The sequence below is a fragment of the Panthera pardus genome, unplaced genomic scaffold (assembly GCF_024362965.1).
Source record: "Panthera pardus isolate Hobbes unplaced genomic scaffold, ASM2436296v1 HiC_scaffold_13, whole genome shotgun sequence".
Classification (NCBI taxonomy): domain Eukaryota; kingdom Metazoa; phylum Chordata; class Mammalia; order Carnivora; family Felidae; genus Panthera; species Panthera pardus.
The window spans coordinates 33944278-33961110 of record NW_026526688.1 but is presented as its reverse complement, the minus strand read 5'-3'; the positions used below and the strand labels follow the sequence as shown (position 1 = coordinate 33961110).

At 40.2% G+C, this 16833-nt stretch overlaps 1 protein-coding gene across 3 annotated transcripts in view; it reads left to right on the top strand.

Moving 5' to 3' along the window:
- ADAM28 (ADAM metallopeptidase domain 28) overlaps nucleotides 1-7227 on the top strand; it is a 73355-nt gene extending 66128 nt beyond the window's left edge. Inside the window, exons 19-24 of one of the 3 annotated variants that reach the window (XM_019466919.2) lie at nucleotides 941-1049; nucleotides 2078-2156; nucleotides 2831-2896; nucleotides 3410-3475; nucleotides 4757-4816; nucleotides 5614-7227. In XM_019466919.2, the coding sequence (XP_019322464.2) occupies nucleotides 941-1049; nucleotides 2078-2156; nucleotides 2831-2896; nucleotides 3410-3475; nucleotides 4757-4816; nucleotides 5614-5634 (401 nt within the window). In that variant the 3' untranslated portion in view covers nucleotides 5635-7227. Of the gene's footprint in view, nucleotides 1-940; nucleotides 1050-2077; nucleotides 2157-2830; nucleotides 2897-3409; nucleotides 3478-4756; nucleotides 4817-5613 lie in introns of those variants that run through there. The other 2 variants (XM_053900954.1, XM_019466920.2) reach the window with 2 other exon arrangements.
- Nucleotides 7228-16833: the final 9606 nt, after the last annotated feature.

The window sequence follows — 16833 nt, the reverse complement described above, 5'->3', positions numbered from 1 at the left end:
TTCCTTTGGCCTTTTTGATCGGAATTGTTATGCAAGGTGGAAAACATTAGATGTTTGTCATTATCTTAAAATTCTGCTTCTGACATATTTGCCTCCGTCTGCATGTATGCATGTTCACACTTGGGAGTTTTTCTCGCATTTCTGCAACATTTAATTTTATTATTGCTCTGCTGAGCTCTAATAAGAAAGCAGTAGTTGTTTGCATTGCCCCCTCAAACTTGTACCTCCTGGTCTCTGAAGCTTCTGACTATTATAAGAGAAATTAATGTCTGCGGTAGCAAAAGATTGAAGTTGCATTCATTACTTAGATCAGGAATTAAAACAGAGGAAACACCATCTAGATCCAGGAAATGTGTTCAAATCATTCCGCAGTTCACTGGGTCACATAATCTCTTTTCTGTCCGTAATCATTCTGCTCTGGAGCCAACATCAGTAAGACACTCGCTTGTGTCGCTCTCAATTCTGGTCTTCGTGTCTTCACTCCTTATTGGCTACCGACAGGAATATGATCTCAAGCCTTCCTTTGCTTTTTCTCTGATTCCAAGGCTGAGTGTGAAAAGTGTGCCACTCCTTTTCTTCCATCTCCTGACTTCGTATCTCCTCTCCTCTCCCAGCCCTACACTTTCCAGAGGTTACAGACGTCGAGCCTTCTAAAAATTCTCAGCAGCATGATGCCTGACCTCCCTCATATGCAATGTTTAGTACAATATGGATTTCCCCTTTACTTTCTCTATCTGCATAACATTACAACACTCAAGATCAAAATGCATTTTTATTTTATTGACTATTAGAGATTTTCCAGGGAATGCGTGTTTTGGACGGGGCGGGGGGGGTGGGAAACGGGAGGTGGAATTTGTGATGAGAAAAGAAATAAGGACTAGAGTGATGCATATTTGTGAATTTCTCATGCCCTCACCAGCTCTGCTTCTCTTTGTTGCAGACTTCTCCATTGTGGTCGGGGTGCTGTTCCCCGTGGCTGTCATATTTGTGGTGGTTGCTATAGTAATCTGGCACCAAAGCCCCAGACGAAAGCAGAAGAAAGTCCAGAGGTAGCCTTCTATCTTGCTTTGGGGACTTTTTGGCCTCTAATTTATTTTAAATTTAAGGAGCTGACCCAAATTCTCAAAGTTAATTAGGGTTCCCTTCAAATACTCTGAAATGAGTCCAGATGCATTTTTTCTTGGACCAGATGCTGGGTGTCAGTTTTACTGGGAAATCCTGCACAGTAAGACATGTCTTTTTGTGTTGATCACTGTATTTATAATTAATAAATATAATTAATAATATAATTAATAGAGTTATTCTATTTATTTATTTTATCTATCTATTCTATTTATAATTAATAAATATAATTAATAATATAATGAATAGAGTTATTCTAACTCTCATCATTAAGGATTTTACACCCATTGTAGGAATAAAATATGGAACTCTTATCGGTCGCTAGCTTATGACACGTGCTGTGCTAAGTCTTTTTGCATTCATTATCTCTAATCTTCACAAGAAGGTTGTGAAGTACTAACTGTTAATGCCATTTTATAGATGAAAAGGTATTGTATATTAATTCTTACAACACTCTTGCAAAGCCAGGCACTTTACACTTGTCCTAAAGTGGAAGCAAACGTTCAGAGAGGCTAAAAATATGTTCAAAGTTTTACAAAGTAAATCGGTGGAATCTGGCTTTCCACCTAGATTGCCTCGTCTTTCAAACACGGTCTTGACACTGGAGCGTCTTTCTAGCATTTTTAAAACACCGACTTACTCACATGTAATGGGTTTTCCTAAATATTGAGTGAATAAATCATTAATGAAATAACATAATTTTTACAACCGTTGATTCAGTGCCATCGTTATTAGGAATTCAGGGCTCTGTAGAGAATCACAAAGAAAATTCGTGGTGGTGATTATGAATTCCAGGACAAGGAAACCTTAAGAATGTCCTAGAGAACAGAAGAAAGGCCAGTCAATGACCAAAGATGATGCAACAGGCAAAGGAAATTGGCAAACTTCTCTTGAATGTCCTCATCATGGTGAAGGAACTGCTAAGTCAATGTATATGATATGCTTTCATATACAGGCCAGCGTCTACCACTGGCACCAGGCCTCGCAAACAGAAGAAGAACCCACAGACGGTGAAGGCTGTACGACCCCAAGAGGTGAACCATAGTTGGTAGTGTGTTTGCCTTGGGCCCCGGTTCATGATTCTCTCATTGTCTCTTCTATCGTTCCTACTCAGCGGCGTTTTACAAATCCAGCCACCAGTTAGTATATAGTAAGAATTTGGGGCTCCGTAACTACACATTCAGAAATTTCTCCTTTGCCTTTGTTTTAAATCCCAAAGAGTCTTCCCAAAATGCAGAGGCTCCTTGCTGAAGTTCACAAATGCAAAGAAGTAAAGAGAACAAGGAGGGCAGACTCCAGATCTCTCTCTCTCTCTCTCTCTCCCCCCCGCCCACACACACTGACTGTAGGTGGACCCTTTCCCTTTTGCAAATGTCCCAATAAAGACAACGATATGTATAGTTCCATGACAGCATATATAATATGTATAACCCTTAAAGCCCTGGCTGTGTCTTGCAAGTTTAGAAATTCGGGCAGAGGTTGGTTAATGGCAATGCCATTGGCCGTGATGTTTAATGGAAACTTACCTGTCTCTAACAGCTCTGGTTACAGCAGAATGCAGCAGCGGGGCCACTGTGATTTCCTGTCTGGTCTCTTGTGTCATCTCAGTTTCTGATCTCCCGTGTCTTGAGAGGACTGCTTATTTGGAAGTTGAACTTAGGAAACCGATCATTTCATTTTAAGATATTATTATTATTATTATTTTTAGATGACTCAGATGAAGCTCCATACACCTGATCTGCCAGGAGAGGGCACTGAGCCTCCAGCTTCTTTTGTGAGTTAGCAACCTCTCTTAAATATCGCTTCCAATCTAATCGCAAGGAAATACCAGCAAGAGACATAACCCACGATAGCCCATTGTTTCCTCAGAAGAATGTGAAAATCTGTGCAAATATTTATATGAAAGCTAGATTTTCCTGCAAAACTTTTTGAAAATGCAAAATGTGAGAAGGTGGGCTTTTCCACTACATTCCTACGTTTAACCTCTGAACCTGAATTATGGCGGTCGGAAAAGTTGGTAACTTAATAATACGAGAAGAGTAGAAATCTGCTGTATAGAGTGCCGTCTTTGTCGTCTGTCTCCTGGCGCTGAGCTTATTTCTGAATCGCACGTGCATACCTAAATGAAAGCACTTGAACCTACAGGTTTAGGCTATTTTCATGGGCAGGATCATGAGTTCACCATGTCTAGAAAGGATTGAAGCCTTTCCATTCAGCACATCTCTTTTCAAGGCCCCATCTTTGCATTATTTTTTATTCTATTTTATTTCTTTTACCTTTTCACTAGCTAATTACGAAGCCAGATTTTCCACCGCCCCCAATACCTACAACCGTGTCCACTTCGTCTTTCCTGGTAAGTATCAGGTAGTCACTTAAATGACTCCTTAAATGTCATCTGGGCTGGATGTGAATGGCGTCTGTAAATCTATAGATTCTTTCTCAGGATATGTGCTCCCTAGGTCAGCCTGAGGTATTGTAGCACACAGGTATATCTGAGAAAGCAAGGCCTACTTACTATCTATAAATTAGTATGGGTATTAATTTTCTGTTGTTAAAAATAATTCTTTTTTATTTTATTTATTTTATTATATGAAATGTATTGCCAAATTAGTTTCCATACAACACCCAGTGTTCATCCCAAAAGATGCCCTCTTCAATGCCCATCCCTTCCCCTCCCCTCCCTCCCACCCCCCATACGTTAAAAATAATTTTACTGTTACATAATCATCAAGAAATGATGACTAGTTCTGCTATAGGAGGTAAACAGTGTCCTTCAAAGGATAGTTTCTAGATGCTTACTTTGGAGAATATAAAATTTTATTATAAATTATATTTTACTTTTTAATATGATATAGACAGAATAAGCCCCATATTAGCCACAATTGTCTGTGGAAGATAGGATATTAAAAAACAGACCAGGGGCGCCTGGGTGGCCTGGTCGGTTGGGCGTCCGACTTCGGCTCAGGTCATGATCTCGCGGTCTGCGGGTTCAAGCCCTGCATCAGGCTCTGGGCTGACAGCTCAGAGCCTGGAGCCTGTTTTGGATTCTGTGTCTCCCTCTCTCTCTGCCCCTCCCCTGTTCATGCTCTGTCTCTCTCTGTCTCAAAAATAAATAAATGTTAAAAAAATAATAAAAAATAATAAAAAATAAAAAATAAAAAACAGACCATATGTAGGCAAACCTGCAATAAAAGTCAGGCACTACGAAATAAAAAGTAGGATTCATTCACTTGAGTAATTACTGAGCACATTGTTTCTTCGTACTTGGTACTCTGTTGTGGGTAAATGGGAAAGAACTAAATTTTTTTTTTCAAAAAGTTTACATGCTTAATGTGTAAACTAGGCATATACATATAGAGCACTTAATTCCTCGTGTATTTTTTTGCACCAAAGCAAGTCATACGAATGAGAAAAATGTGGTCAAAAGGGAAATGAATGGGGTCAGATTAATTTAAAGTAAGAAAAAGATCCATTGACTATGTGGTTAGAATTTGAACTAGACCCTGAAAGTTGGGTAGAATTTAAATGAGTGATGGGGAGGTAAGGAATGATTTAAATTAGGAAATAAATATACCGAAGATTGGAAATGCATAGCATTTCTAATGACCTACTATTATTTTTGTCCCTAATATAGTATGCCACAAAAGTGCTTCCCTCTACTGTTTTTAAGGATAAAACAACATCAACACCTAAGGTAAGAGATCAATAGCCAAACTGTTGTAATCTTGTCACACTCCTACTATGAAGGAGAGAAGTTCTAACCATGTCTTCCTGGAACATGTTCACTAAGAACAGTGTCTGTATGATTATAGGATAGGAGCTAAGATGTCTTCCTTCTTTTTTAAAAAATTTTTTAAAAGATTTTTTTAAAGTGTATTTATTTTTGACAGGGAGAGAGAGAGAGACAAAGCATGAGTGAGGGAGGGGAAGAGAGAGGGAGACAGAATATGAAGCAGGCTCCAGGCTCTGAGCTGTCAGCACAGAGCCCAACGCGGGGCTGGAACTCATGGACCGCGAGATCATGACCTGAGCCGAAGTCAGACGCTCAACCGACTGAGCCACCCAGGCACGCCTAAGATGTCTTCCTTCTAAGTTTGGTCAAACCCAAGAGGAAGATGGAAGGGTTTTATCTGGAAAGGGATGATGATCCTAATATTCGTCATTTTTTCAGAAATATATCCCAGGGAAGTGAAATAGAGGGCATTTCTCATAGAATAATCATCCGATGTCTCATAAGTTTTCTGTTGATCCCTCACCTTCTTCATATTATACAAATTAGTCAGATGGATATTTGGATCCCAGTGTGAGGTTTTTCTCACTTTCTTTCCCTACCTTCCCATGTTTCCACCCCTTCACTGTGATATATCAAATAATCTATAAAATAGGATGTGTGACTACACAGAATTTATTTTAATTTCTTAAGAGTTCAAAAGTTATATAATATCTAAATTTTTGGAATAAGTTGATCATTTAAGAACTTGTCTTTTTCAGGGTTCCAACCCAAAGGTCTGAAGCAGCAACTAAGCAGGTGGTGGGTAATAATCAACTTAGAGGACTGGACAGTCTGGACGGAAGAGAAATGTACTTACTTTCCCCTTATTATTTGCTCTTGATACCCAAGGATGTTAACATTTCTTTCTTTCTTTCTTTCTTTCTTTCTTTCTTTCTTTCTTTCTTTCTTTCTTTCTTTCTTTCTTTATTTTTGTTTCTGGATGGGAGAGGGACTGGGAGTATGTTAACATTTCTTGATTCATGTTCTACTTTGAGGAGATTAAACAAAAATTTTCTAGAGAGACATACTCTTGAGAATCTTTGTATGAATTTAAGATTTCTATTCTCCATATTCACGGGAAAGAAGATGATTCTAAACAAAGAGCTATGAATCTGACATGTCTAATTAGATGACTTTCCTAGACACCCCCCTCTTCTTACTGTTGTATTGATTACTAGTTCCTCAAATATTTTGAGTATCTTGATTTTCTCATTTAGTAAGAAGTAATTTACCCTCTACTTAAAACCAGCAAACAAACAAATAAAAACCCTGAGTAAATTACAGGAAACTGAGAGGGATGGAAGAACATTGTATATTCATCATTAGATAACTAGGAACATCTCGATTGTTTTGACAATTAACCTGTCAAATTAGAACGCTGACAACAAAATCATATAAACATTCTCTGATTCATATAACATCTTTTTTCCTACACCATTTATTGCAATCCTTATTAGCTATGTCATTTGAAGTTTACTGTAAGTGAATAAAACTTTATTAAAGTTTTTTTTTTCCCAGAAACTTGTCTAATTCAGTTACTGGCAAGGTTAAAGTGAACTTTGCTTTCTAAGTAGAGAAAGTTTTAGTTACATAAATTCATAACGTAAACCAGAGGTCATAAACTGGTAGTTTGCAGGACATATCTGGACTACAGAGTTGTTTTATTTGGATGGGATGATTTTGGTCATAATGTATTTTAAGATGTTTTGAATGCATTGCCAATATTTAAAAATTGGGAGATCTTGCATAAACATCCAGAGTTCCAGCTTTTTAAAAGTAATCAAATGATTTGGCAGCCCTGGAATCACATTGCCCACAGCAACCATTAGTCTAGTTGACTGGTGTTGGCATAAACATTATTGGTTGCCTTCCTTGCTTTCAGAACACCAGTTTTATTCAGTTGCCCATGTTTTAGAAAAGGCACTCCAGACTCCATCTCCAGAATAAATTGCTATTACTGTAAAGCAGTCATAATAATCGTATATCCTTTACTAGTGCTTGATTTGGTAAGTGTATGACTTCGCTCTTTTTTGTTTTGTTTCGTTTTGCCGATGAGACAAGAGAAAAGATACCTTAGGAAATTTCTACAAAATATATTCTTCTGGCTGTCGGCATCTGGATAGCCTATCTGGTATTGTTGCAACCATGTTGCGATTATGAGGGCAAGGCTGATATACTCAGTAAGATAGAGCAGAAAGGTAAAAAGAATAAACCTGGTCTCTTGATGATGTCATTGAACTGGTAGATTAATAACTGCTGAATTTACCCTATACTTTATTGGGATTTCCTGTTATGTGATCAATAAAATTTGCTTGCTGTTTAAGCCATTTCAAGTTGGGTTTTCTTTTCTTTTCTCTTCTCTTCTCTTCTCTTCTCTTCTCTTCTCTTCTCTTCTCTCTCTTCTCTCTTTTCTCTTCTCTTCTTTCTCTTCTCTTCTCTTCAAGAGACAGAGCATGTGCACGTGAGCAGGGGAGGGGCAGAGGGAGAGGGGGAGAGAGAATCTTAAGCAGTCTCCATGCCCAGTGCAGACCCCCTATGTGGGGCTTGAGCCTGTGAACCTTGAAATCATGACCTGAGCTGAAATAAAAAATTGGATGGCTTAACTAACTGAGCTGCCCAGGTGCCCCCCCCCCCCCCCCCCCGCCCCACCACCCTAGATTTTCTTAATTGCTGCAGAAGTCATCCTACCTAATAAAGTAGCTGCTACCATTATCGGGGCACATGCTTTCCATGTGGGCAATTAGGGCCACTTAATCTTCACCGCTTTGTTTGTTTGTTTGTTTGTCTGTTTGTTACACTTGGCCCGTTTACCAACTTCCACCATGGACCTGGTCCCATACACCTTCCTTTCCATGGGGGACTTCACCCACCAGAAATTTGTTTCCTCTCGCAGTGTGAGTTTCTATATAAGCTCATTCTGGCCTCAAAAGTGAAACTCAGTCCCCAGCAAACCCAGAATCCATCTGTCAAATCACTCCTATTATAGCACCCTTTCCTTCCATGTGGGAGTGTACTAAAGAACACATTAAAAAGTATAGCTTTATCTGTAGGGTGAAATTTCAGAAGACCTTGCCCTAACCCAGAAAGAAATCCCTATTTCCCATAAGGCCATAGTCTTACTTACGACTAGCCTATGGATCTTTCCTGTATTGTTTATTTTATTTCTTTGTTTGTTCTTCGGTTTTTGTTTTCATTCCTGTCCCTATCTCACTCTTTTTCATACTGATAAAATAGAAATCCTTCACTTAGGAATCTCCAACTAGCTACCGCATGACCCAAGCTAAAAATCAAACATCCGCTCTCAAGAGGAGGCATCTGAACTTCTCTGTAAATTCTGAAATGGTGGCCGTAGGTGTCTAATGCAGAGACCTCACAGCTCCTTATGAAGACAGATAACTCGAGGACAATGATGGTAAGATGATTCTCTTATCCTAAGACTTTGAACCCAAGCCCTGCCGAGTTTCCTACTGAGCTAACCTGTGGGACAATTTAGACAGTTCAAAGCAAAGACTTTGATTTCACCGTCCTGTTTTCCAAATTAGATCTGCCACTTAACCAACCTTAAGAGAATTCCTCGATGTGACAATTAACCACCTTGAGTATGTTACCGAACCTGCTTGTGTAATTGGTTATTTTTACTTTCTCTGCTTTAAGATGATAGATTAAACTATGGTCTTTTTCAGGTACTGTATGGCTGGTATAGCATGTGCTTTCTCTAAATACTCCTTAGCACCTCACCAAGTTACTGCTTTTTATGAGTTTTGAAAATGTTTTAAACTTTGCATGGACTGACGAAGTTTTGTGAAGTATGGGTGACAAAGAGTGCACCTTTTAGCTGCAATCAGAAATTGTGGACAGGGTGAAACTGTATTATTATTTAAGTGAGTAATAATGCCACTTATACGGTGACGACTTGAGGGTGGCCTCTGAGCGACAGACAGCGTGAACTGCACGTGTCAGGCCAACAACACGGAAGGGGCTAATTCTACCAATGAACATGGAATGAGCTCAGGAACAGCCCGCATCCCAGTTAGACCTCAGCTGCTATCTGATGAGAAAAACAGAAGCAGAAGACTCCGCTCCGATTTGCCCAGATGCTACAAAAATAGAAACTTTGAGAGAATAAATACATGTTCTTTTAAGCTGCTGTGGTTTGGGGAAAGTTTTTTGTGTTTATTATTTATTTTGAGAGAGAGAGAGAGAGAGAGAGAGAGAGGCAGAGAGAGGAAAAGAAAGAATCCCAAGCAGGCTCCGCAATGACAGCACAGAGCCCGACACAGGGCTCGATCTCACGAACCGTGAGACCACGACCTGAGCTGAAATCAAGAGTCGGACACTCAATCAACTGAGCCACCCGGGTGCTCAGGTTTGGGGAAATTTGTTATGCAGCAATAGATTAACTACTGCAAAGGAGTAGAGATCAAATGTTTTGAATATTCCAGACAGGTTTAGATAGAATTAACCACTGTCTTTAATAGGAATTCCATAACCTTAATTTTTTTTCTCTCTCTATATTCTCTTTCATTTATTCTTCTCTCTCTTTTTTTAAGAGTATCAATGATCTGGGGTGCCTGGGTGGCTCAGTCTCTTAAGCCCCCAACTTCAGCTCAGGTCATGATCTCACGGTTGGTGAGTTCGAGCCCCACACTGGGCTGTGTACTGACAGCTCAGAGCCTGAAGCCTGCTTCCAATTCTGTGTCTCCCTCTCTCTTGCCCCCTCCCCTGGTTGCACTCTCTCTCTCTCTCCCCCTCAAATAATAAACATTAAATTTTTTTTTAATAAAAAGTATTGGTGATCTGTTTGAGATCTCTGCTATCCAGTCTTCTCATATATCATGTTCTCTCTCAGATTTGTTCGCCTGTTTCCTTGGCATTTTTGAAGAATTCCTTAAGTTGATCTTTCGAATTTCCGGTTTTATGTTTTATACTGTCCGTGCTCCTTTTTACTAATTTTACGGCATTTTATCGTTGTTTCTCAAATTTGCTCCACAACAGTCTCTTCTTTCTCATCTTATGTTAGTCGTGTAAAAGCCTGCTAATGACCTAGTTTTGCCTTTGGTTTCCAGAATTTTACTTTTAAAATTCAGTTGACAAAGCAACTTCTGTTTAGACCTTGTTGGCGCTTCTCAAAGTATTTTTCAAGAGTGTGTCCTTCTTCAGCCGCTTGAGTACTACGCTGCCGGGATGCCACACACACAGATGTGGCACTGCCACTTTCCAGTTGGCTCCCCTTCATGTCCCGAAAGTTCTGTCCTGACCTGTAATATTCTCGCAATTTATATCCTTGTCAAAAGAATCAATCGCTTCAGCTAAAGAACTTCAGTACGCTAACATCCTGAGTGTAATCTACAAATAAGTTGGGCCATGAGTAAATCTTCCATATTCTCTTCGGCCCAGATTCTCTTTGCTTTTTAGCTAAAACCATCTACTAGGGCCAGACCAGGAGTGGCTGACCATGTCCGTGATACTGAAACCTACCTCATCAGGGTTTCCTGTTTCATTAGGGGAATGCCTCCATCGACAAAATCTGCAACCATCTTGGCCTATCCGCTCTTGAATTTGCCCAGTTTTTTCTGTTGCTTCCAGAAAAAGACCTTCCCTTGCCAATGACAACTTTAGACATTGCTTAGCAACTAGCCCCGGGCAGTCTGCTATGCTGACATCACTAATACAATATCACTCTTATTATCACGCTAAGTCAGGAAAATTGTTATAGAAGCTAAATCCTTAGGCAGAAGGAAATTTTGGTATGTAATTTACATGAAGGCATCTCCTTGTTGATATTTAACTCTTCTGTCTCTCACACCTCGTGTTGAAGTCCAAACTCTTTTTTTTAAATCCATTTAAAAAAAATTATTGTGGTGAGAACGCTTGACACGAAATGTACCCTCTAACAGATTTTTAAGTGTACAATAAATACAACATTGTTATCTATAAGCACAATGTTGTGCAGCAAATCTCTAGAGCTTATTTTTCTTACGCAATTGAAATTGTATGTCCGCTGATTAGCTGCTTTGCCTCTATGAGTTTGCATGTATTAGATACTTCATGTAAATCAATTCAGGTAATATTTACCCTGCTGTGACCGGCTGATTTCATTTAGCATAATGTCTTTCAGGTTCACCCACGTTGTTGCATATATCAGGATTTTCTCTCTTCTTTAAGGTTGAATAGTACTCCGTTATACGTATACGTCACATTTTGAAAAACCCATTCATCCATTGATGGACGTTTACATTGTTTCTACGTTTTTGGTATTGTACAGAGTGCTGCAATGTACATGGGGATTACAGATAATTCTTCCGGATTCTGATTTCGATTATTTTGGATAAATATCCGGAAGTGGAATTGCTGCGTCATATGGAAGTCTTATTTTTAAATTTTTGAGGATCTTCCGTACTGTTTTCCACGGGGGCTGCACCAATTTACATCCTACCCAACAGTGTAAAAGCGTTTCCCTTCTCAACACCCTCCCCAAACCATTGCTGTCTCTGGTCTCTTTTGATAATAACCAGCCCAGTAGGTGTAAAGTGATATTTCATTGTGATTTTGATTTGTGTTTCCCTGATTAGTGAAGTTGAGCACTTTTTCATATACTTGTTAGTCATTTGTATATCATCTTTGGAAAATATGTCTGTTCGGGTCCTTTGCCTATTTTTTTTTAAGTTTATTTATTTTTGAGAGACAAGAGGGAGGGACGGGGAGAGAGGGAGACAGAGGATCTGAAGTGGGCTCTGTGCTGTCAGCCCAGAGCCTGATGCGGGGCTCGAACTCATAAACTGTGACATCATGACCTGAGCCAAAGTCAGGTACTTAACTGACTGAGCCACCCAGGTGCCCTGCCTTTGCCTATTTTTATTTTTATTTTATTTTATTTTATTTTATTTTATTTTTTTATTTTTTAAATTTAATTTTATTTTTTTAATATGAAATTTATTGTCAAACTGGTTTCCATACAACACCCAGTGCTCATCCCAACAGGTGCCCTCCTTAATACCCATCACCCACCCACCCCTCCATCCCACCCCCCATAAACCCTCAGTTTGTTCTCAGTTTTTAAGAGTCTCTTATGGTTTGGCTCCCTCCCTCTCTAACCTTTATTTTTCTCTTTTCCTTCCCCTCCCCCATGGTCTTCTGTTAAGTTTCTCAGGATCCACATAAGAGTGAAAACATATGGTATCTGTCCTTCTCTGTAGGACTTATTTCACTTAGCATCACACTCTCCAGTTCCCTCCACGTTGCTACAAAAGGCCATATTTCATTCTTTCTCACTGCCACGTAGTATTCCATTGTGTATATAAACCACAATTTCTTTATCCATTCATCAGATGATGGACATTAAGGCTAAAATCTGGTTATTTGGGGGGGGGGTATTTTTTTAAACATCTACACAACAAAAAAGCTACTGTCTTAACCATTTCAAATTTAAAGTTCAGTGCATTAAATACGTTCACAATGCTGTATAACTATCATTACTATCCATTTTCAGAGCTTATTTATCATCCTACCCAGTAAATATCTTCCCTTCACTCTTTCCCCCAGTCCCCGATAACCTCTATTCTACCTCTGTCCATATAGATTTGCCTACTCTATACATTTGACGGAAGTGATAATATACAATATTTTGGCTTGTTTCACTTACCATACTGTTTTCAAGGTTCCTCCATGTTGTAGAATGTATCAGAATTTCATTCTTTTTAAGGTTGAAGAGCCTAATATGATTTTAATATATCTCCTTTTCTGTTTGAAGCAGCTGGGGATAATTTCTGGGTCTCCACATATGCATTCACATTAAGATTGCTCTTTATCCTTGCTTATTTTCTAGCCAAATAATGACTTTTACGACTTTGTTTTAATCTGTACTTCTGAGCAGGGGAGGGGCAGAGAGAGAGCGGGACAGAGGATCTGAAGTGGGCCTTGAACTCACCAACTGCAAGATCATGACCTGAGCTGAATTCGGATGCTCACCCCACTGAGCCACCCAGGCGCCCCATAAATCAGGATCAGTTCTATCTTCTTCTTAGCAAAAAAACAAACAAAAACATGCCTGAGATTGCTTTCTTAGACTTATCTACCTCAATCGTCTTATTAACCATCTGTATCAATTCAGTGTTGAAATCCACTGTGTACAACCCTGATGGGAGAAGGAGCGAGGAAGTTCGGAAATCTATCTTAGGTAGAAAACAGGGCAGTGACACTAGGGATAGAGAGAGTGGGCTCCTCCTGAGTAACTTCTGAGGAGAAATGATCTCAGCCTCGGAACTGCAGAAATCATTGTATTTCTCACAGTGGAGACCCCGGATTCACAGGCCAACTGTTGTGGCTTCGAGCCTAGCATGTTTCCCTGTAAGTCCACGCGTGCCACCAACTCGGCTTTCGAAACTCTTTAACTGCTGTGAAAGAGCTCACAGAGATGTGTGTGTCTTTTGGGACATGCTGTAGCTATCAATGGAATGGAGTCTACAGGAGTCAGTTCCAGGCAGAGACTTCTTTTGTTGTCTTTGCCAATGGCAGAGCCGACCAGATCCCGTGGGAGCTGAAGCATCAGACGGGGAACCAGGAAGGTCAAGAGAAAATTCAGTAGAAATGGGCAGGCGAAAATAAGAATTTTTTTTTCCCTGAAAACAGGGCTAAAAGCAGAGACAGACCCCTTGCTCTTCTAATAACTGGCTTTTTTTAGACCTAGTCAATAATTTAAACTCTTTGGGCATCTTTAAATTTCCTCACCCATGAAATGGAATGAACAATTCACGACTTCCCAATTTCCAGAGGGTTTTCTAAGAAACACGTTAAGGCATATGAAAATATAAAATGGATAAATGGGGCGCCTGGGTGGCTCAATCGGTGAAGCGTCTGACTTCGGCTCAGGTCCTGATCTCGCGGTTCGAGTTCGAGCCCCGCATCAGGCTCTGTGCTGATGGCTCGGAGCCTGGAGCCTGCTTCGGATTCTGTGTCTCCCTCTCTCTCTTCCCCCCCACCCCCGCCCCCCACCGCTGCTTGTGCTCCGTCTCTGTCTCTTTAAAAAAATAAACATTAAAAACATTTTTTTTAAATATAAAATTAAAAAAAAGAGAGATTCTAAAAGTATGCCTCTGTCCTTGGATTTGTCAGAGATGAGGCCCCTCTCTGCGTGGGCTACTGTTTCAAACAGCTTTGAGCAGGAACCCAGCCAAAATGACTTATTACTTGTACATAGTTCATTGGTGAGCCTGTATTTCTCTTGATGTTTTATTCTTCCTCTGAAATGTGTCAGGGAGTAAGAATTCCTTCAAGGGTCCTTCTAGCTGGACTGAGAATCGAATTGACACGAGACAGATTAACACGAGAAAATCAAATTTAAGAGTGTGACTACGGGGAATCCACCCAGACGGGAATTTCAAAGACAAGCAAAATGAGGTATAAATGCCACTGTGAAATAAAGAGAAGGGGTTCTGGGGCTTCAGAGGAAAGGAGTGCACTTCGCAGGGCGTTAAGAAAAAGGGCAGATGTTGGGTAACAAGATATTCACACTGTCACACAGATGGGTCACTCAGCTTAAATTGATCTCTGCTAACAATCCTTATTCTGGGAAAGACCCCCAATTTAGATTTTCTTAGGTAGTTAAGAGAGGGGCACAAGTTTCTCGTGAGCTTTATAGAGTCTCAGTTGCCTGTGGCACAATAATCTTCATGTCACAGGGGCCCATTTTGGGGTGGCCTTCCCTCAGCCGGTCTCCACCTTCTTACATTAAATCTAAATCTCAGGCAGAACTCCTGGGGTAGATCAAACACTGTCCTAGATCGGAGGCTGTCCTGTGCAATGATCCTTGATTCTGACGATTCTAATGGCCTAGATCTGAGGCTGGCCTGGGCAGTGATCCCGGATTAATGATTCAGGGACATCAACATGTACCTGAGTCCACAAAGCCATTAGAAACAATGAAATTACAGCAGTGATGATTTGTTAAATGAGACTATCATAGGGTAACCATAAAAGTGTACATTTGTAGCAAGCGATAGGATCTCATGGTCCTGCTTCAGATTCTGTGTCTTCCCTCCCTAACTCTGCCCTTCCCCCACTCATGCTCTGTCTCTCAAAACATGAATAAACGTTTTGAAAAATTAAGAAAATGGACGTATTCAAAAAGTCTTTGTTTTACAAAGTCTTCCGTCAAGATCCTGGATTTATGCATTGGGCAGTTATGCACTTACCTGGATGGGTTTTTTTGTTGTCGTTCTTTAATTCAGACATTTACAAAACCCTCATTCACTATGCTGCCACTGGGAATGGGAAGAGTACACTCTTTCCCTGCTTTCCAGGGATTCACAGCCTCTTTTGTTGTTATTATTGTTTTTGTTTTAAGGTTATTTATTTATTTGGAGAGAGACAGCACAAGCAGGGGAAAGACAGAGAGAGGAGAGAGAGAGAGAATCCCAAGCAGTTCAAGATCATGACCTGAGCCAAAACCGAGGGTTGGACGCCTAACTGACTGAGCCACCCAGGCTCCCCCTAAGCCTGCTTTTAAAGACTGACATAAATAAACGCATAAATAAAATAATTGCTAAAATAGAGGCAAGTTGTTAAAACACCAGCACTAGGGAGCACAGAGGAACTGTTCATCAAGGGAGGGCACAAGAAGTTTCTCAGGAAGGTAACATTTAAATCTGAAATTATAGGTGGTTTATCAAGACTGTAAAAGAAAACATACAAAAGGGGCTCATTCAATATAAATAAAACGATTTTTCTTCAGCCTAGCCTCAATAAACCTGATGAATCATGACTTCACACATTGTCGAACTCACGAAGCATAAGAAAAATCACATAAACAGAGCCAAAGCAACCAACCAAATAAAAGTCAGTGGCTCAGGAGTACAGCTCTTCTGCCTCTGAAGTCTGAAAGAAGTTTTCATGACCAAATCTGGGAACGTCTCTTCCCTGGGCTCTCACACTGATGTAGGCCCTAGGTATTTCATATATACAGACTCCTGGCTCCCTGTCCCAAGCCCCCTTCTGTTCACACCCAGTAAGAAAGGTACCCCAGCAGGGAACAATGCATACACTCAAGTTTGGGCATGGCCCAAACTTTTTGTCAGTGACTTTTACCACTTGTCAAGGTAATGGAGTAATTATTTTTAGTTTTATTTATTATTTTTATTATTTATTTTTGAGAAAGAGAGAGAGAGAGAGAGTCGGAAAGAGGCACAGAGAGAGGGAGACACAGAATCCGGGCAGGGTCCAGGGTCTGAGCTGTCACCGCAGAGCCCCATGTGGGGCTCGAACCCACGATCCATGAGGTCATGACCTGAGTGGAAGTGTGACGCTTAACTGACTGAGCCACCCAGGCGCCCCGTGGAGTAATTATTTTTAACTGAGCTGCACACCATGAATTGAGAAACCCAGTAATAGCGCCTTCTCAAGCTATGATCTCATATCAACCTTGAGCGAATAAAATAGGCATTTTCATCTGTTTTAAGGTATTTAAGGGAATTTTTGTAAGTTTAATTTAAATAATTTCTATACCCCACGTGGGGCTCAAAAATCACAACCCTGAGATTAACGGTTGCATGCTCTTCCAAATGAGCCAGCCAGGCACCCCTAAAGGAATTTTTTTAAATGTTTATTTCATTACTTTGAGAGGGAGAGATAGAGAGCAAGCAGGGGAGAGAGAGGGAGACAGAGAATCCTAAGCAGGCTCCACGCGGTGAGTGCAGAGCTGGATGCCGGGCTCAAACTCACGAACCATGAGATTATGACCTTAGCCAAAATCAAGAGTCAGACGCTTAACCAGGCACCCCAGGGATCTTTTTCAGGTGTACATCATAGCATATGTAAATTTTGCATGGAGGGAATTTAATACCTAAAAAAACAATGGCTTTTCTATCACTGCACAAACATTAGTTATAAATGTTTCTATCTCAATTAATTATGTGAGAGCCTTAATCTATTTTACTTTCTACAGA